General features: G+C 36.2%; 2 protein-coding genes across 4 annotated transcripts; both read right to left on the reverse strand.

Annotated features, from left to right (window-relative positions):
- Positions 1–333: 333 nt before the first annotated feature.
- LOC107848163 (homeobox protein 2) lies at positions 334–20,603 on the reverse strand. Of its 3 annotated transcripts, none has more exons than XM_047399145.1 (2): positions 19,553–20,603; positions 334–801 (listed from the first exon to the last, which is right to left on the reverse strand). In XM_047399145.1, the coding sequence occupies exon 1, from the start codon at positions 20,484–20,486 to the stop codon at positions 19,575–19,577; it is 912 nt and encodes a 303-aa protein (XP_047255101.1). In that variant the 5' UTR covers positions 20,487–20,603; the 3' UTR covers positions 334–801; positions 19,553–19,574. The 3 variants fall into 3 exon arrangements, with proteins under 3 accessions (XP_047255101.1, XP_016548349.2, XP_047255100.1); XM_016692863.2 differs by lacking the exon at positions 334–801 and adding an exon at positions 15,123–15,639 and having other exon boundaries at positions 19,579–20,603; XM_047399144.1 differs by lacking the exon at positions 334–801 and adding an exon at positions 15,123–15,639.
- On the reverse strand, positions 9,390–11,022 carry LOC124888937. The gene is made up of 3 exons (XM_047400220.1): positions 10,689–11,022; positions 10,180–10,391; positions 9,390–9,500 (listed from the first exon to the last, which is right to left on the reverse strand). Exons 1-3 carry the CDS (start codon positions 11,020–11,022, stop codon positions 9,390–9,392), a joined length of 657 nt encoding a protein of 218 aa, XP_047256176.1.
- Positions 20,604–21,304: the final 701 nt, after the last annotated feature.

A 21,304-nucleotide genomic window follows, 5' to 3' on the forward strand; every position in this document is an offset into this window, starting at 1 on the left:
CTAGCATCCTTATTTCTAAGATGATGCTTATGAACATAGTAAATTCACACAACATCCCTATTTCTAAGATAATGCCATGAGAGAAACTAATTCAAAGTGTAGTTCCCTATTACTCATCACCCATATCTCTCTTTCAATGATGATCTGGGATCCAATTCAATTGGGGTTTTCACCAACAATTCTCAATTCCAATGTCGAGTAATAAAAAAACCCACAACAAATAGATAATTAGGTAGATAAATAAACAACACCCATGCACTAATCAAAACCTACCCATGCATAACCCCAAGAGAAGGAACTAGCTACTCATAAAGATAGAGAGTAAAGATATACCAAAATTTCTACCAAAATGATCCATAAAAGATAAAGAGAAAGTAAATACAATCTTTAAATTCCAATTAACCTTCAATGAAAATTGCTAATGCTTCAATTAGGAGTTACTCTAAAGTTCATATCTCAAGAATAGTACAAAAGAATGATCCAAGCACCAAGAGATAAGATAAAAAAAACTTGAGATTCCTCTTGTTTTAACCCCTAATATTTGGGACTCGGCTCTGTCCCTTGAGCCTTTTCCGCCCTATCATGATCACCATTCCATGGTTGTGATTGTGAAATCGCGATAGTGGTGGTCCTATCGTGATCGCCCTTCAGTTGACTTCTTGACTGGATGCGGTCATGAACCTCAGGCCACAATTGTGGTACCTAAGGGTCGACTCCTAGGCCTATATTTTCAGCTCTTGCTCCATTTTGTCTATTCTTTATTCCTTTCATCTTAATTTCAACTCATTTTTATCATAGGACCTACAAGATAACAAAAATTAGGAATTAATGCATTCCAATGGAGAATCAGCCTTATTTAAATAATTTAATCATAGTAGTGTGCAAGAATTTGGATATCAATAAGTGGTAAATTTGGGAATCAACACTTCCAACTTAAAACTTTGCTTGTCCTCAAGCAACACTACTCTATACTAAATGAGGCTAATCAACTTATAAGCCCATTCTTATAACCAAATGATCACTATGATTCTGATCTTGATTACTACTAACAATTAACCAACAAGCATGAGAGAAACTATTAACGCAACTCCCCTCAAAATCAATCACATCATAATGGAGACAAAAATACTTTTAAGAACAATCAAGCAACAACTAGTAACTCTCTAGGAGTGACTCCCTATCAATAGTTACTCAACCAAACTCCTTTTCTTTATTTTCATAACATGTCAATTTCACCAACCTCTATTACTTTACATTCCTCCTCACGAAGGAGATCCCTAGCACACCATAATTTCTAGCATATAACAAGGGACAAACGTACAAGCAATTACGCTCACAAATAATTTTTCAATACACATAAGTTTCATGCCATAAGCTTGTCCTTATTTTCAATTTCTACTAACTCAAAAACACATGGTTGGAGATCTCGAAGGACTTTTTCAAGCTTTCAATGTTAAATGATGAGTATACCCTTCTTGAACTTCATATTTTACACTACTAGATAAAACTTTGGTTCATGGGCTATGTCGTTTATTTCCAACTTTCACATGTGCCTACTTTTACTACCCTGATTCACCTATCTTTGGAAAGCATTTTCTTTTCATCTCTTTTCTTTGTACAATTCATGCATTTCTTTCCTTTGTTGAATCCTTTATTTTTCCTATTCATTTATTCTAATTGTTTAGTTCTTAGTCACTTACTTACAATATTGTGGACCAAAGTTATGTCTTCTAATTAACCACCCCCAACTAAGGGTTTTTGCCTTAAGTTACATTTTCAAGTTCATGGAGGGTAGAATTCTAAAGATGGATAAAATTTGAATGGCTCATGGCTTGTAATGTGGTTGCCAAAGAAAGGTTCAAAGGATCAAAGTGATTGACTAGGGATACAATCTATGAACGGGTAGGCTTTTCATGCTAAAGTGGATTTCAATATTCACAAAGAAGGCCTAAGGTCACTTCACCAACCATGCATAATTAAGAACGATTTTGAAAAACTAATGGGGCAAGTTCTAGATGACACAAGTAGGCATGAGAATCAATAAATTAAGCTCATCACACATAGCATACAAACTAATCTAGAAGGATCAATTGAATTTCCTACTCATAGACCAAAGGAGCTAGTTACCATGCACTACCAACTAAAGACTTTGGAGACACAAAAAGAGGTAAAGTGTTGTTACAAAATCATTCGTGTCCATTCCCTTGATTTTTACAAAAAAAATTAGATGAAGAAGGTTGCTTGCTTTGAATTTTAACACACAAGAATGGCTATCATTAGCACCAATCAAGTCCTCATTTCATATTTTGGATTTCACACGGGTAATTCGTTAGGCTACTCAAACTTCACAATAAGAGAAATAGTGATCCCAACTCTACAATGGTATGGGTACTCAGACTTCCCTTGCATCTGTGGATACAAACTCCAAACACGACGATTTTACCTTCAGAATATCATCACTCAATCTATCATAGGTAAAGTCTCATCCAACATGATTATTAAAAGAAGTAAAAATCTAGAAGATGAAAAACAAAAGAGACTAATTCACAAAATTTTACAATTCATATGATTGGCTGGTATTATAAACCAAATGTTAATTATGAAATGTGGACATGAGAAAGGACAACACACATGCCAACACACACACCCAATTTAAAAAAAAATTAGTGTCCTCACTGCATATCACGAACTTATAATTCAGTGGCAGTAGAGTTGGGAGTAGTACTTAGCACTGAGTGAACGCAGGGATAAAGGTTCACCTGCCAGTTGAGGACTAAGACCTTTAGTAGAAGTACCTAAGTTCCAGAACAATGGCTCCATCGTAGGTTATGAGGGGTCACCCGCCAGTAGAGAACTGGCACCCTAGTCCTTTAGGATATCAGGTTAGTTGATCCACGCCAGCCAGTGTTGGTACCTTTGGAAAGGTATCGACACCCTTCAAACTAGGGTTACAAGTTGGACCCCGATTAGCTTAGATTGGGGCATGTAAGTCAAATGTAAGGTCCCATAGTCCTTAGTTCAGTATTTAAAATATGTTTAGTTTAGGTTTGCATGACCAACTGTTCAGTATTCAGTCATTCAGTTATTTAGATACCCAGCACATGTTTATACTTGGTCTTGGATTCGATTTTCATGTTTATGCATTCATGCTCAGTATATATGTATATTAGCTAGTTTTTCACCAGTATACCTAGTACATTCAAAGTACTAATCGCATACTTTTTAGTGCTATATTTTCTCATAATAGAGGTTAGGACGGCCACTATCTGGACCACCCTTAGTGCATTAACACACCACTTAACGACAGCCTTGGTGAGTCCTCATCATCTAAGGACTAGTTATCTTATCAGTTATTTATTTTAGTACTTTATCTTATTTCAGTTAGTCATAGTTAGTTGGGGACCTTTCCCAATAACTCATCAGGCCTAGAGGCTTTCAGACTATCATACAATCAAACAGGTTTCTTTTCAGTGTCATTGAGTACCGTCAGATAGTATTTACCATGAATTTATTATTATTCCTTATCAGTTTACTTCAGTTAGCTTACACCTAGTATTTTGTTACATTCTTTTAGTATTTACTTTTTATGCTAGGCCATGGGTTACCTTGGGGTAACTTATGACTCTAAGCACCAAGTTACGACTAGGGATAGTCTTGGGTCATGAAAAATTTAGTATCATAACACATGGTTTAACGTGTCCTAGGGTGCCTAAAAGCCGCATTAAGTATAGTCTTGTTCATGAGTGTGAACCATGTCACACTTATGGGTGAGCTATGAAATATTTTTGGAAAGTATCACTTCTTTCAGTATCCATGTCGTGTGATATAGCATAAGGTCTATTAAACTTCATTTTCTAAGTATACAGAAAATGCCTCCCAAAGGAGTTAACAAAAAAAGGAGTAGGGACCAGCCAGTACCACCGCCTATTGCTAAATACACTTTGAATGAGCAAGTCTCTCATGCTGAATTTAGGGCCACCTTTATAGTATTATCGCAATATGTGGTTGCTCAGAACAACCAGCAGGCCATTGCCTAAACCAACCTAGAGGTAAATACGGCAGCAGCTAAAATTTGAGATTTCACTTGGATGAATCCTCCAGCATTCTTTGTGTTGTATCGTGTTTTAATGATGAGCAGCTGACTTCAAGGGACCATGTCCTTAGATATTCACAGTTGACATGCATCTACACAGTTTTGTCCACTTGCGTGACAAACTATGTAGGTGATGTTTGTACTATTTGAGACACCTGGTCCAATAGCATTTCAACCCTAATCATCACTCAACTATAAAAGGAAAAGGATTTTTCTTATCAAGTAGTTTTTGTAAATCCAAAAATTGAAGAGCGAGAGAAAGGCAAAAACTCAGTGTTCTTCATTGCTCAAGTTTTTATTTCTTGAATACATAAATAGCGTGAGTGTTCTTGAGTGAGTCTTGAATTATAACAGAATTACTCAAGTAATAAAAGTAGTGATCTTTTCTTGTTGCTTTAAGAGTGCTTAGGTAGGTTTGCCTAAATCCAAAACTGTTTAGAGTTAACCAGTGTTGAGAGAGTCTTGGCAGAGTTGTCAAGTTGAGATTGTAGTAAAGTTAATACAAGTTGAAGGATCCTAGAGTTAGGTTTTTTAAAGTCTGTAAATAAGAGCTTCATTATAGTAGATTTTGGGGAGCTTATGAGGGCAAGCTGTGGTTTTTAAGCTTTCTACACTGTGTTGAGTTCCTAGTTGATTTACTGCCTATGACTTATTCTGAGGGACGTGGTCCCTCACTATGTGGTACAACCCCCAAGATTTTAACAATTGGTATCAGAGCCAGAATATTCTTAAAGGTTCACACCTAGAGTGATTTGGTTAGCATAGCTGCTCCATCTAACTTGGCAGAACGACATCCTACCACTAGACCACCTAAATTTAATGGGTTGTATTTTGGGTGGGGGAAAACCAAGATGTTTGACTTTATTATGGATGAGGATAGTGAACATATGGATATAATTCTAGATGGTCCTTATGTTCTAGTTATAAAAGTCAAAGAAGGAGAAATAATAAGAATGGTAGTAAAAAAAAGGAGGGAGTTCAATGATGAAGATAGAAAGAAAATTGAGGAAAACTACTAGTGTGTGGTATTGGACCTAATGAATATAACAGAATCTCAGCCTGTGAAAATTCAAAGGAGATTTGGGATTGCTTGAGGACTACTCATGAAGGTACCACTGATGTGAAAGATTCAAAAATAAACATATTGACTACTCAGTATGAAACATTCACCATGAAAGAAAGAGAAACAATCCAAGAAATGCATACAAAATTCACTTCTATCACAAATGAGCTTCACTACTTGGGAGAAGTGATTCCATTGTACAAGTAGGTGAGAAAGATTCTTGATGTTCTTCCTAAGTACTGGAAAACAAAAGAGGATGCAATAACTAAGGTGATAAACCAAAAAACCGTCAATATGGATAAACTAATTGGAAATCTAAAAAACCATGAGCTCAAGAAGCAGTAAGTGCTAGAGAAAAATGATTTAATAAGGGAAAAATACCGGGAATTGAAGGCTTCCAAACATGATTAAGCAGAATAAGGCTCCGAGGTTTCCTATTTATCTAATAGGATTGTTAGAGCCATAAAAATGAGTATCCAGTTCCAAAGAAAAGAAAGTAGCAGTAAAAAGGGGAGCAATATTAAGGTGTGTCACAAATGTGGAAGTCTTGAGCATTTCATCAAGGACTGTCCGATGAACAAATTGGATTACCAGGAATATCTCAAGATTGGAGGTGACAAAGAAAAAATCAGGGACCAGGTCCTTGAAAATTAAGGAAGGAAGGTCGCAGCTGAGTATGCAGTAAAGCAAGCTCTGGCAGCACAGGGAGATTCTTCGAGAGCATTTGATGGGGATGAGAATCTAATAGAAGTGTCTATGTTAGCAGTGGAAGATAGTCCAGTTATCTATAAATCCGTGTTTTCCTTTATGGCCAATAGGGAAGATGAAAAAGAAAAAGATGTAACTCATTCTGGCATTAAGGATAACCTAGATAACTACTCTACAAGGAAGATAAAAAGGCTTTCTTGTCTTGATTGACCCTGTATGTGAACTAATTGAGAAAACTGCTTTGGAAGAAAAAATTGAAAATCAAGATCTTGAGCTGATTGCTTTAACCCTCCAAATTTTTGAAATTAAAGAATTGTCCTCAAAGATAAAATCTGAAAACATAAGTTTGATGAGTAATCTGAAGACGGTAATTAAGGAAGATGGAAAAGGAAATAAAGAATCTTCAAAGCTTAAAATTGATCTTAAGGAAAGGTTAAGGTATTCTCAAAAACACCTTATGTCTACACTCTACATAAATAAAGAGTTGAAAAGGGACCTGGTCCTTTTAAGAGAAGAGCTTAGTAAATCTCTTAAATGGACTACATCATCAAGAATCCTTTCTAACTTAACCAGTCAAGGTGATAATAATAGAAAAGGTCTTGGTTATCAAGAAAAAAGTCAACCTATTGGGCCTCATGGAAAGGCTGATCCAAATGTTAGAAACAAAGTCCACAAGCCTCTATGTACTCATTGTGGAAGAGATGGGCACATGAAGAAAAATTGTCAAAGATGGCTTAAAGCTAAAATAAATGGTTCCAGAGATGTTCAGCAGAGGAAATCACATCCAAAGGGGTTCAAGCCACTGGAAATTGTGAAGAAGAAGCTATCACTTGCTAAATGGGAAAAGAAGGTCTTGATCATACCATTGTCCTCCTACTGTGACCTCAAGCTCTAGTAGGTTCCTAAATCCAATAAGTGATCATGGTTCCAGGTATGATGAAGGGGGTTACAGTTAGGAATGGTTGTTAATAATTTGTGTTCTAAGCTTACTATTAGAAGATCTAACTGGATTCTCTCTCTCAATACACTTCAAGGTAGAAGTGTCTCATTTAGAAATAGTTAATCTCAAGGGACCCGATCCTAAAGGAATTCATCTTAGAAGAAGAAACTTGAGGCAGTATGAATGAAGTAAACTCTGGGACTTAGTTCTCAGACCTGCTCTAAAAGAGCAAATTGACACTAAGTTTGATCAAAATACCCTAACCTAATATTTGAGTCAATATAACTCCTCAAAATTAGCTATGTCTAGGAGACAGGTATTCATGATAGAGCAGGTGCATGTTAATATAACTCAATATCATACCTTTGCAAGTGTACACCCATGGGGACAACTTTGGAGGAAAATAACTAAAGCAAACACAAGCTGAAAATTCACTCAAGAAAGATAGGGACCTAGTCCCATCTCTCAGGTGAGTACAAAAATAATGTGCCTTACAATTTTATAAAAAAAAAATTAAAAAGGCCACATGTCCAATCCTATATGAATAAAAGCTATCATTTTAGTTCAAATGTGAAGAGTCACACTATTGTCATCAAACGCATATATTCAAAAAGGTATCTCTTAAATGTCAAACAGTCATCTCTTTAATTATAAATTCAAATCCTCTTATTTCATTATCTTCTCAATTAACTCAGAACAATTTTTCCTTTCTTAATTAAAACTAGTCCTTCTCTTTTCCTTTCTCAAACAAAAATTCAAAATGTCTGAAATTCCATCTTCTTCAACACCCATGAAAGAATTGTCCATTGATCATCCTCAAGAGTCACAAAGTTCTTTACCCATCAGTCCTTCTTCTGAAATTCCTGAAACCAATAGTGAAACCATTCCAGTCAAAACTCTAGGCTCCAGTAAAAATCCTAATGAGTTAAACAAAGGCTTTGGTTATCCAATTGAGCAAGAGATTCTTCAATGTTCCTCAAATACATGTTCACTCTGAGGAGTTGAAAGGTACTAAAATGCCAAAAAATTTACAAAAACATGGTTCTCCTACCCCCCTGAGTCAAACCCCATATTTTCCTAATTGGTTGATGAAGAGATCTCTGTAAAGAAGTTTGATTCTTTCAGCAATGTAAATTGGGTAGCTGAGAATTTACTCTTGTACATTATTCCAAGGCAGCTTGTGCCGAGGAGCAAATAGCAAGAGAAAAAAATGATTTGACAAAAGGATAGGGAATTTATCTTACCTCCAAAAAAGGAATATGAAGACGATGATGATAAATAACCTCTAATTTCAATAACGAAGATACTGAAGGACAGTAAAGGAAAAGAGAAAATAATTATCTCTAGTGTATAGGTTACAAGATCTTATTCTACTAGAGGGTCTGAAATGAAGGTGCTAGTAGATGCAATAAAGGAAAGTAAGTGTTCTTGACTAAAAGAAAAAAACTAAGGAAATATACTGTGGAGGATGAAAAAACCTTGAAGTTTTGGAGGTTAGAGAAGATGAAGACACTGATTCTGATATTGTTATTGAACTTAGAAGAAAAAACATGAAGTTCATGATTATGAGAGGACCAGGTCCTCTGTCTAAGTTTTGCAGTTCTGCTGTAAGTAAAAAGAAACATATTACTGGCAAAATAAAAAAGTCTCTAAGGGACCTGGTCCCACAGAGAAAAAAACTGATGAAAAGGGAGAGCCAAGTAACAAGCCCAAGAAAATAAAAAGAGAGGAAGAAAATAAAGACATGTCTGGAGAAAGATGGATTGGAAGCCTAAAAACACAAAGGTGTTGTCAGGTAGAGTGTTTGATCCCAAAATCTTTAAGAAACCTGGGATGGTGGAGTTGGTAAAATATGTCAGGCACCAAAGATGATTGAATCTATTTAAGGAAGCCACAGCAGTGGTTTTTGGAAATAAAGTGAGAGAGTTCTATTATTTAATAGATTTCTCAAATGATGGATTAAGTCTATCTACACAGGTGCAAGGAATAGAAGTAAGACTAAATGAAGAAACCTTAGGAGAAATCTTGGATGTATCTGTTATGGGAGTGAGAATTGTTGTGAAGCAACAACCCACAACTGAGTTCATGATTGAAGCCTTAAAAGTGGGTGGGACTTTAATAGTTGGGGTGAAAAAGAAATTTCTCACAAGTCAGTTCCAGTATGTATTTGAATTTGTGAACCAGGTTCTCTTTCCTAGATTAGAAAAGAGGACTATTTCATCTGGTGTTAACTTGTTCTTAATAGAATGCTAGAGTAAATTTGAGTTGATAAGCTTACCTGCTCTTATGGTTGAGAATATAAAGAAGGTGATTTATGAGAAGGAAGGGAAACATGGAATGTTATATGGGTATTTCCTAAACAAAGTGTTTAAGCATGTTGGAGTAATTGGGACAAAGGGAACTCTTGGAACTGTTAAACAAAAGTTCAGCATGAAAACCTTGGTGGAGAATGAATGCATTGAAGGGAAAGTGGAACTGTATCCTAAGTTTTTGAACTTTTGGTGACTCAAGCAAGTTTAAACAAGGAAATGGAGGAGTTAAGGATAAAATTATATACAAAGGATACTGAAAGAGTTCACCGGAAATTACGAAATCAGAAGTTGCCCTATAAGTGACATGGTGCCACTGAAGAACTTGCAGCAGAAAATGTAAAGCTTAAGGGCAAAAATGCAGAACTGACTAGTGAAGTCTAAGGTCTGAATGTTGAAGTAAAAATGCTCACCAGACAATTATTGGATGCCTATGCTGCTAAAAATACAAGACTAGAAATGTTAATTAAATCCTACTCCCCTAAAACCCCTTCTACCTAAATCCAGTTGTGTTAGTCTCTTGAGTCAGTTTCAAGTTCCTATTCCTATAGTGGCCTTTGTAAAAAGTTTTTTAATATTTTTTTGGTATATTGTATTGGTACTGATCTTAGTGGATAATGAAACAATTTTTGCTTGAGTGCCTCATCTGTTTCCTATATTTTAAAACTTTTTTTCAAGTTAAGTATTGCCCCATGGTCCATGAGTTAACTAATCTAGGCTTATCTTTACTCTTGGTTTACTATTTTCACTTTTCAATGATGCCAAAAGGGGGAATACTGATTTCATATGTTGAGGACCTGCTACAAAGTGTGTTGGCGTAGTGATAGGGGGAAGTATGGCATAGTAATATGGGAAAGTATGTAAATGCACTAAATGACCAATGGTGTGTGACGACATAGGGAAGTAATTAAAACTTGACAACAATTGACAACAAGGGACCAGGTCCCTAAGTTGTGGAAGCATGGCGTTGCATGATAGGGGGAACATTCATCTTTAGTAGTGTCTATCCCCGGTTTAACCTCATCAAGACGGAAAAGTGCTCCTAGTCCCCTCCCACAGTCCTAACCTGAGTCTTGGATCCATCATTTATATCCCTACTCACCCTAACATACACTATGGGTATGCCTCTAGCTTCAACACAGCTCCAAAGAACCTCCATGGAAACTTTATCATAGTCTTTCTTTAAGTCAATAAACACGATTTGCAAATCCTTCTTCCTTTCCCTATACTGCTCCACCAGTCTCCTAACGAGATGGATGGCATCAATAGTCGAGCGCCCTGACATAAATTCAAATTGATTTTCAAAAATAGTAACAATCTTCTACAACCTAAACTTTACCACCCTCACTCAAACCTTCATAGTGTGACTCAAAAACTTGATACCTCTATAATTATTGCAATCCTGAATATCACCCTTATTCTTATACAAGGGAATCATCATACTCCACCTCCAAGCTTCAGACATCCTAGCCGTCTTGAAAATTATGTTAAACAACCCAGCCAATCACTCCATGCTTGCCCCTCATATGCACTTTTAGAAATCCACCAAAATCTCATTTGGCCCCATCGCTCTACCTCTACGCATCCTACGAATATCCCCTTTCACCTCATCAACCCTAATGCACCTACAATAACCATAATCGCAAAACCTCTCGGAATGCTTCAAATCCCCTAACAAAATGCTAGTATTCGTTCTTTCAATCAGGAGCTTATGGAAGGAAGACTGCCATCTTTTTCTAATATGATCCTTTTTCACCAAAACTTTGCCATCCACATCCTTAATACACTTCACATACTCCTGGTCCAGAGTCTTCCTCTCCCTAACCTTGGCTAGCATGTACAACTTTTTATCCCTACATTTATTATCTAAGGTAGTGTATAAACTCTCGAAAGCAGCATTCTTAGCCATTGTGGCTACTACTTTTGCCTCTCACCTAGCAATCTTATACTCCTCCTTATTCGTTTGTTTATCCTCTTCATCCTTTCTCTCAACCAACTTTGTGTACGCTCTGTTCTTAGCTTCCACCTTTTCCTTCACCTCTTCGTTCCATCACCAATCCCCGTGGTGCTTGCCTGAGCGGCCTCTCTTGACACCCATCACCTCTCTAGCTATCTCCCTAATGTAACTGACAGTCTTATCCCACATACTATTAGCACCCCCTACACTCCCCTAAGCCTTCTTCGCCACAAGTAACAAGCTCAATAATTAACAAGTAAATCGCTACTATGAAATATAGAATTAAACAAGTAAATAGTCACCCACAGACAAGATAGTCAACCAAGGCGCTAAGAAAAAGGGATCCAAAATAGGAATAATAGATAAGACAAGATAGATCCCAAAAATTTCAGATGCTTTCAACTTTGACTTGCAAAGAGTCAATTACCGAATTTAAGAATGGAAACAAGATGGATTAAAGCAGTAAAATAAAAGAAGAACACAAAAAAAAAAAGCTTCCAAAAATATAAACCCAAATTGAGATAGGAAGGAATGATAAAAGCTTGTAGGAAAATCCATATTCGATGAGAAGACGGTTTTTTTTTATAAAGTAATAAGAAATTTCATTACTGGCATCAAGAAGATGCAGAATAGTAACAAGAGTTAGAGAAATATAATAGTACATTGGCTTAAAAACAAAAAAGGCTACACTAGAACCAGGGAGCTAACAGAGTTTAAAAAGTTCTTAGGGAAATATATGGGAGAAAGGTTATGCCAACTATACAGATACAAAAGACACCTAGCCTTAAGGGAGTGATTTGGAGTTGATAAACCTTCAAAACATCTGGTGTTCCTTACTGACCATATGCACCAACAAATACAAACAGGTATCATCTTCTAGATTGGCTTGATGACCTTACCAACTCTCTAATTGCACCAACACTCAAAGGCCTCTTGGGTGCTATGTGGCATTTCCCAATTAATATCAAATATAGACAGAAACATACTCCAAAATCCAACAAAAACTTTACAATATAAGAATAGATGACTGTTGGGCTCAACGTTCTGATGGCCCATGTAACATCTATTGGCAATCTAAAATTTCCTTTTCTTAAGGTTATGTTGAGTGAGGCAAGCTTCATGAAGAGTTGTCCAACTGAAGCATATGATCTTTGGTGGGAGCTTTGCCTTCCATATCAACTTCCAAGGCCAGTTATCAAGCACTCCATTAGGATCAAATGAGTTTACATAGCTTGCTTTCACGGAGAATTTACCATCCTTGTCACTATCCGACCTTAACTTGTCTGCTTCCTGGACATTTATCACCTGGCCTTCTAGGCTAGAGAACAAGTTGACCACTTCTTCAATTTCCCAATCCTGTAGGTTCCTTCTGAAAAGCACATTCCAGGTGTTGTCTTCCCTATTCCGAGAAGTGGAAGAATTTGGTGCACATGCAATTTGAAACAGCCTAGGAATTCCTCCATGAAAATGATATTGTCCAGCCACCTATCCTTCTAAAACCTAATTGTATGCCATTACCTGCTACCAACCGAGTGTTTTGAAAGAACTTATCTTTAAGCTTGCATATACTCTTCCATATGCTTAAACCATGAGGGGAGTTGGACAGCCTAGAGCACCAATGATTTTTGACTCCATGTTTTGCCTTGATTACTTCCTTTCATAGAGCTTGATCCACCTGAGTATACCTCCATATCCATTTCATGAGTAAGCATGTGTTGTGCAGTGCAAAATCTTTTAAGCCCAATCCTCCCATTTGTTTTGGCATTACCACTTTAATCTACTTTACCAAGTGAAACTTGTGATCCTTGTTGTTACCCTTCTATAATAAATTCCTCTTAATCCTATCAAGCTGCTTCAATATCTTGCTAGGCATGGGAAATAGAGTCACGTAGTAAGTTGTAATACTTTGTAGCACGCTGTTAATTAGTGTCAATCTCCCACCCATTGATAGATATTGTATCTGCCAAGATGCCTACTTTTTCTCAAACTTCTCAATCGCCCCCAAATAGATGTAGATCCAAATGCGACACCCATAGGTAATCCAAGATAAATGGTTGTGAGGGAACTAGTGTTACAACCAAGTATTCCTGCAAGCTCTTCTAGATCTGAAACCTCATTAACAGGGTATATAACACTTTTTAACATGTTTATATGAAGGCCCGAAAGTAATTCAATAAGTTATGTTCGATTTAGGTAAAGAACTTGAGATCTATCTGTACCACAAAAAACAAGGGTGTCATCAACATATAGTAAGTGTGAGACATTAACAGTGTTCCGTGTGCCAACATTAAAACCATCCAGCCATTGCAGCCATTTGACCTTATCTAACATATACTAAGGCCCTCCATGGCTAAGATAAAAAAAGATCCCCTCTCTGAGCCCCTTTTGTGGTTAGAAGAAACCAACTGGACTTCCGCTCACTAGAACTAAATACTTCACTGTGGTGATGCTGAACTTGATCAATTTAATCCACCTTTCTCCAGAACCCATTTTTCTTAAAATGGAGAAGAGGTATGACCAATTGAGTTGGTCAAAAGTTTTTTTATGTCTAGTTTTTTGCGTGTTCGTTGGATTCTAGCAAAAGTTGATGCCGAAATTGGTCGTCGAAGATATGCCGAAAGTTCACCGGAGAATCTGGGTCTGGAAGTACCAGTGAATCAAGTAAATATTGAAACGATCAACCTACTTCCTAGCTGTCCTAACGTCACTGGAAGGGGTAGCTCGACCTCGTCGAAGAGAAATAGTGGTCGAGTGGAGACGAAAAAGGGATGATAGAGAGAGCGAGCGAGGCGAGGTCAATCAGGAAGAAAGAAATGCTTGTCATTTGCGGGAAATAGATCGTCGGCGTCGGAGAGATGATCAACGACCGTGTGTAGTGGAGAAAGTTAAGAGAGAGAAAGTCTCAAAGAGAAGAAGAGCCACCAAAAATAGTCAAATTAAGCGTTGGAGATGTGAGGTCAGTTAGAACATTTCATCGTTGAAATAAAAAAAAAATATTTTTCTCCACTTCTTTTTTCACGTCCTTTTTTTTCACTTCCTTTTTTTCTTTTCTTTTTTAATTAACTGCGTCTGTTTATTATAATGGAGGAAGCAACAAAGTTTTTAAGTTGCATGTGTTTAGTTTTTGAACACGAATACTTTTTAAAAAAAAGTAAACTAATTGAGAGCTAGCAAGTTTTAAAAACAAAACTAGATCACTTATTGTAACTGATTAATATTTAAGAACTGTATCCTCTGTTTTTATAATTCATATTTAATAATTTTTTAAATATGCCAAATGCGTAGTAGGTTGAATTTGAATTTAAGTAGAATTCAAATAAAGTTTCACATTGTTAATAATGTTAAACGTTATTACACTTACAAATTTATCGTCATAATTCCTATTTTAAAAGTGCTAAACAGATGAGATAAAATTATTATTAGAGTAAATAGAATAATTTTTTTTGTTTAACATGTCCGCGCAGGGTACAGATACTAGTTTAAATAGAAGAGACGAAGGTTTCAAACAATGGAATGTATCACTTTGATTGCATAATTGTGATATTGATTAAAAACGAAGGGGGAGGTCCGGGTTATGTTGGGCGGACTAGGTTATTACCAGTTGTTTGACTCATCTCTTAAGACAACTCATTGATCCAAGCAAACTTTTGGCAGGTTGGGTCTTGACCCAATAACTAATTTGACCGCTCTTGACCCACCCTAATTTGACCTAAACCGCACATTTGTCACCCCACCCCTAAAACCGGATAACCGCTTTTGACCCATCCTAATTTGAATTAATCCGCACATTTGTCACCCCACCCCTAAAACAGGATAAGATATACATCAGATCACTCACCAACTAGCATTTTTGACACAATAAAAGCTTTTACCATATTTGTCGCACGACAACGACCATCCAGGGTGGGTGACGGCGACTAATCCCATCCCCCATACAACGAAACCATATTTCGCTCATCAAAACATTCAACCTCCTTTACACAACAGCATCCTCACCAGTCAGTATTGATAAAGAACAGTATTAAAAAAAAACTTAGATGACCTCAACTTAAGAAACAACTGTAAAGATCTTTATCAAGAAAGAAACAATTAAAAAGATACACAAAGCCCTCCAATCCCATTCAAGACTTCCAGGGCAATATCAGGGAAAGGACCTGTTGCTCTAGACCATAAAGAAGAATAAATGGATACTCTATTGTTCACATTTTAGTACCAAAATATCTTGGCAAGCTCCACCTGGATACCACATAAAAACTAGAACAACTATGGGTAGATAAGTCACCCTCCTCTATGTCACCAAAGCTCTCATGCTTAATATGAAAGACTCACTAACTGAAGATATTGAAGCACAAAAGAATCTTTCAATAACTACAACAAATTCTGCCATAGCCTCCTGCAAGTAGCAGTCAAAATGGGAATTATGGGTTTGATTGCTGATCTTTGTGCTCGTGATACACCAAGTTGAACTTATGGATTTCTAAGGTCTTCTTGGGTGTAATATCCCAATGTCAAGCCTGCTTTGGTAAAGACCTAAAATGTCTTTGCTTCGACAGCAATTAAACCCCTCCCCTGCAAATGCGGACCAACTTTTAATTTATTTTTAATCTTCAGTTGTGATTTATAAATCAAAGGTCATAATTGCATTACAATTTAAAATCCAACAACAATCATGCCTAATCCCATAAACATATCTCATTTAGAATAACTTGATAATATACATTTCTATTTCTGGGTATCAGCTTAAAGGAGAATAATACCTAGTTTATTTGAACTCTGGAGAGGTGAGTTCAGAATATAGATTAATTAATATGGTGTTTTTATGAAAAACTAGTTTAACTGGCAAAGTAAACTCACTATATTCTTGTCGCAACATACCTTGCGCCCCCACCCCAGCCTTCTTTAATAGTCTTTACATTGTAATTTAGCACAAGACTGTTAAACCTTATTAATAATTTTACCAATTTCTAACAAAACTGAAACTCAATTCATACACCAACCCATTGCTAATCCAATAGTCACACAAAATAAGACTTATCAAACCCATCAATAATTCCCTCACAAACAATCAACTGCCTAATTTCTAAAAGCAACTAGTCTCACTCAAACATTAATGAGGAAACTTAACATCCAAGCAACCGCATGTCCAGTTCTCAATCTCTGAGAATATATGAGATCAGTAAGCTAATAACAGCTACAAATCAAACAGTCAAACAAAGACATTGCCAGAAAAGTGAGCCATGTCATAGTCAATTTTTGAAGCTGGAAATCAGACTACTACCCCGTTTAGCCAAGCTCATTTCCTCTCAAAAGTGCTTATTTTTCTTCAAAAGTGCTTATTTTAAAAAAAAAAAATGAGGTGCATGGCCAAACTTTTGAACGAAAATAAGTGTTTCCTGGAAGTAGAAAAAACAGTTTTTCATAAGAAAAAAAAAGTAGTTTCTCCTTGAAAACACTTTTTTGGAAAGCACCGTTGAGAAAAATACTCTCAGAAATACTTTTAAAAGGTTTGGACAAACATGAATTGATGCTTAAAAGTGTGTTTTAAATTTATCGGCCAAACCCAAACTGCTTCTTACTAAAAGTACTTTTTTGGAAGGAAAAGGGTCAAAATTACCTCTACTTTGGAAAAGTGACTAAATATACCATTTATCTTACTTTGGGATCAAATTTACCCTCACTGTCATACTTTGGGGCTAAATTTACCCTCTACTTTGGAAAATTGTTTAAATATACCATTTGTCATACTTTGGGGCCAACTTTATACTCAATGTCATACTTTGGAGTCAAATTTACCTTGTTTTTAAGAAACTTTTCACATGTACCCTTCTTTTAATAGAAAAACGCAAATCAACATTAAATGACTCATTTGTTAAAAGTAAAACACACTCTAATCTAACCCACCCCATCTGATCCACAAAAAATACACAAAAAAAAAAAATAATAAATAAATATAAATAAATATAACTCTTCCTAAGTTCTATTGGTTGAATTTTTTCAATGAATAAATATACTTCTCTTACAGCGTGCAACACTGGGAGGTTGTCCATAATGACAAAAAGTAAAATGAAATAGGATAAGCCGAAGCATAGAACTAAAGAAAATGTCCATTACAAATTCTACTCCGGTTCCAGTTAGGTTCAAATTTCAAAATTTGATATGTAATTCTATGTGCAACTAGATTCTAGAATCAGTAGATAAGTTTTCTAAGAAAATGACATGATGAAAAATTTGTGTAAATTCAAATTGTATATAAAGAAATAAGAATGAAGAGATGTCATGATTAACACCTAAAGAGACATCTTAACTCAATCATCCAGAGAAATATCCAGTAAGCCTAATATGTTGCATTTGACCGCTAAGTGCCATTTTTCATGAGCATGAATTGAGGGAGGGGTAGATTTGTTTGTGTTTGCAGTGATGCTGATTCATTTTTCATGAGCTATACACTAATAAATATTCAGTGGCTTAATCTCATTGGGAAAATTTGATCAACAGAGCTGAGGAGTATATTTGTTTGTCTTTTTTGTGGCTCGAGTTGGGTCGGGCAAGTTAGATTAACATGTGTTTTATTTTTTAAAAAATGAAACAGTTAACGTTGATTTGAGCTTTTCTATTAAAGGAAAGGTAGATGTGAAAAGTTTCTTAATAACGAGGGTAAATTTGACCCAAATTATGACATCGAGGGTAAATCTGGCTTCAACGTATGATGAGGGGTAAAATTGGCCCCAAAGTATGACAACAAGGGTCAATTTGACCCCAAGTATGATATAGGGTATATATTTATCCAATTTTCCAAAATAGAGGTGTAAATTTGACCCTTTTACCGATTTGAAAAGCACTCATGAAAAAAACACTCTTCAAAATAAGCTAATTTTAGAAGTTCGGCCAAACAGACATTGCAGCAAATGGAAATCCATTCTCATGGTTCAGAAACCCCCCCCCCCAGCATCCACACACCCCACCCCACCACAAGCGCTCTTCATTCCAAAAATACAAAAGTCCAAAGATATTGCAATTAGGAAAAAAATATATCTACGCTAGGAAACATCAAACTTTGATCGCCTGAAAAATAAACAAATGAAGCAGAACGAAGAGACTAGAAAGCCAAAGCAGTGACTGACTGGTGCAACCACTTGGAAGCAAAAATGGAAAATTTGAGGCCAGGAGAGAAACTTTTAGCCATGTAGGTCAGTGCAGTCAAGCTTGGTTAGTTAGGGGAGATTAGATGATAAAAATGCATTTATCTCACCTAAAAGCCTTTTTCAACAATCTGGGTAAGTTAGATACGAAGTTAATAGCTCCCTTTAGAAGCATGTTTTCAAAGATGTCTGTCACGAATATCATATATAATGAACAAACTGGATTTCTCTCTTTCCAAGCTAACTACCTGTGTTTTTTGTTTTTCAGCTGAATGAAAGTTGTGTCAGAATATAGGAGATAAAGCATGTTTTTGGGATTGGTATTTTGTAACTGTCATTAGTAAACCAGAACAAGAGAATCCTGGAAGCAGTTACAACTAGAAGAGAGTCATTACACGCAAGAAGATAAAAATAATTCCATCTATTAACTGAATGAGACTAGAAGATAACAACCACAAAGGGGTGCACAAATTATTCTACAACACAACCATCATTAAGCATGAGGAAGCCTCTTCTTTACAAGTTATATACTTTCCTACAGAGGAGGCAAACTAGAGTCTCTGGAAAAGAAGTCCGAAGCTGCAAAAGTGATCATTGACAAGATCGTCAACCCTAGAAGATGTAAGGTTTCCACAAAGAAATCTTTTATAGTACAGTTGGAAGCTAATAAAGCAGAGATTATCTGAGCTATGCTTTGGTGACCAACTTAGCTAGAATCTACGATATGTTCCCTTATTTCATGTACTTCTCTAGAAGGTCACCATTTTTCTTATAGTCAAATAGTTCAAAATTTGTTATTCACATAGTGATTTAAATTTCCAACTACACTAAGAAAGATATTTAAGCTCTATGCAAGTTAATACAAGAGAAGATCCCATTTTGATATTGATGCAAAGAATCTTCTTGCATAAAGTGGAATTAAACACTGGTAAAAATGGAGGTTAGAGAGGACATCTTGGGGCTAAAGTGCTACAAATGTATATTTTCTAACCATTTGGCACACAAATTAATCCTCCATAATATACCAGATTCGAAAGGTCATTTCGTTTCTTTCTTTTAATTAAATACAAACGGATTCTAAAGAACTCACGACTAACTTCTTTCAAACTTATATACTTCATTTGGAAACATTAGAACTTAGTTTAATCAATAAAAAGTACTTCTTACGTCATTCTCATTCGTATATCAACGATTACATTTCACAATAAGTATCATACTAAAGGCATAAGAAGAAGAAGAAGAAAAAAATCTAGCTGCAAAACTAATACCACTTGAATTATCCATGTTAAGCGGCAAAAAGGAACAAAAAGGAAAGTAAGCAGAAAATAAAGGTTAAATCATACATTAAACCAGTAAAGGCTAAACTCACGAAAATCCTTTCCGCAGCTTGAGTATGGCATTAAACATTTTTCTCCTGGAACCAACAGCACTAATACCCATATCCTTGAGATCCTCCAGAGTTAACATGGGCAAAACGTCATCATCAACCTCGTGTATCTCAAAAACGGGAGCGTATCTCCCCAGACCCAAACCAACCAACCAATCCCTTACTCCAATGCTCTTATCCTCAGAATTCACTCCTCCGTTGTTGAGGTCATCGTGATGGTCTCGGCTCTCCGAGACTCTAGTCCTAATTCCTCTCCGATCCCAATACTGAAGCCCCATGTGTTCCATAGAATTAATTGGACTGTGCTCTTTTACTGGGCTTTCTGAGCCCTCCAGCTCGAATTCCCGAAACTCTTCTTCATTATCGTTGTTATCTTCTCTGAAAAAGTTCTCTTCGTGAATTCCTCCACCATTAGGCGTCTCAAACTTAGCTGACGAGGAATGCCAATTTGTCCTCACTCTCTTTGTTGGTTTTCTCGATTTTGACTTGCGATTTCCCAAATCAAGGTTGTAATTGTTGTCCTCTATGTTGTTGTTGTTGTCGTCATAATTATCCCCGCCACCGTTAACGAGGTTAGTTAGAGGCCGGGTCTTTGACGTTTTAGCTGCGAAAGTGGGGTCCTTGTGGAAACGCCACGTTTTGGGGCCTCGACGGAAGTGAGTATCGGAAGGTGAGTCTCCGATCTCTCCTAATCGAACACTTGGTCGGCGCTGGCGTTTCGGGGCCAAACTGGGGCCTAAATTGTTGTTATTAACGTTGTTGGTTGGAGGGTTATCGGATGGGGGAGGTGGTGGACCTATAGATGTCGTGTTGGAGGTGGTGGCTGTAGCGGCAGCAGAAGGGAGGGAAGCGGCGGTGATAGAGGCGTCGGGCGGCTGTAGCTCGGCCATGGAAACAAAGCAGAGAGTAATGAGGAGTGTGAGGTAGCGTGAGATAAGGCAAGTCAAAGGACAAGAATCAGGTGGACGCGGTTGCAGTTCTGTATGTAAGTTGCAGCACACGTATGAAGTTTTAAATCTGCGTTGAATACATATCTAGATACTTTGGGGATTTTTTTAAAAAATATACATCCTTTTAAAAAATATATATTTATATTTACCTATAATTAGGGGTGTATACAGGTCGGGTTGGTTTGATTTTCTATTGAAAAAAAATTAAACTAATTATGTCGATTTATTAAAATTATAAACCAAATCAAATCAACATAAAATCGATTTTTTTGGTTTAGGGGGTGCGGATATCTGACGTATTAAATAGATTTATTAGGTATCTAGTGAATCTATTTTTCTTTGTGGTGGATATTTCTTAAATTTTGTTTCAATATCTTTTAATGATTTACTTTTTTCGTAAGATATATTCATTAATTTGTTTGGTTTATTTTATCCTCTAGTAATTGCAGAGTTACAAATTTCTGTATAATAATTTATCCTATCTGTACTGTAATGTATATCTAATTCTAGATTTTCAATGTTATTTATTATCTTGTGTTGTTCTTATCGTAGTGAGTTTTTTAAATTATATAAACTATCACATGTACTCTTTTCTAAATTTTCTAAGGTTTTTTCTATCAATATTAATTTTTCTTTTAGATTTTTCATTATTTTACTAATTCGGTTTCTATAATTAATTTCATTATTTAGATTATCTTGATTTTCTCTAGTTTTTCTAATATATTCTAACATCTTTTAATCTGTATAATATCCTTCTG

This window comes from Capsicum annuum, chromosome 11 (assembly GCF_002878395.1).
Source record: "Capsicum annuum cultivar UCD-10X-F1 chromosome 11, UCD10Xv1.1, whole genome shotgun sequence".
Lineage (NCBI taxonomy): Eukaryota > Viridiplantae > Streptophyta > Magnoliopsida > Solanales > Solanaceae > Capsicum > Capsicum annuum.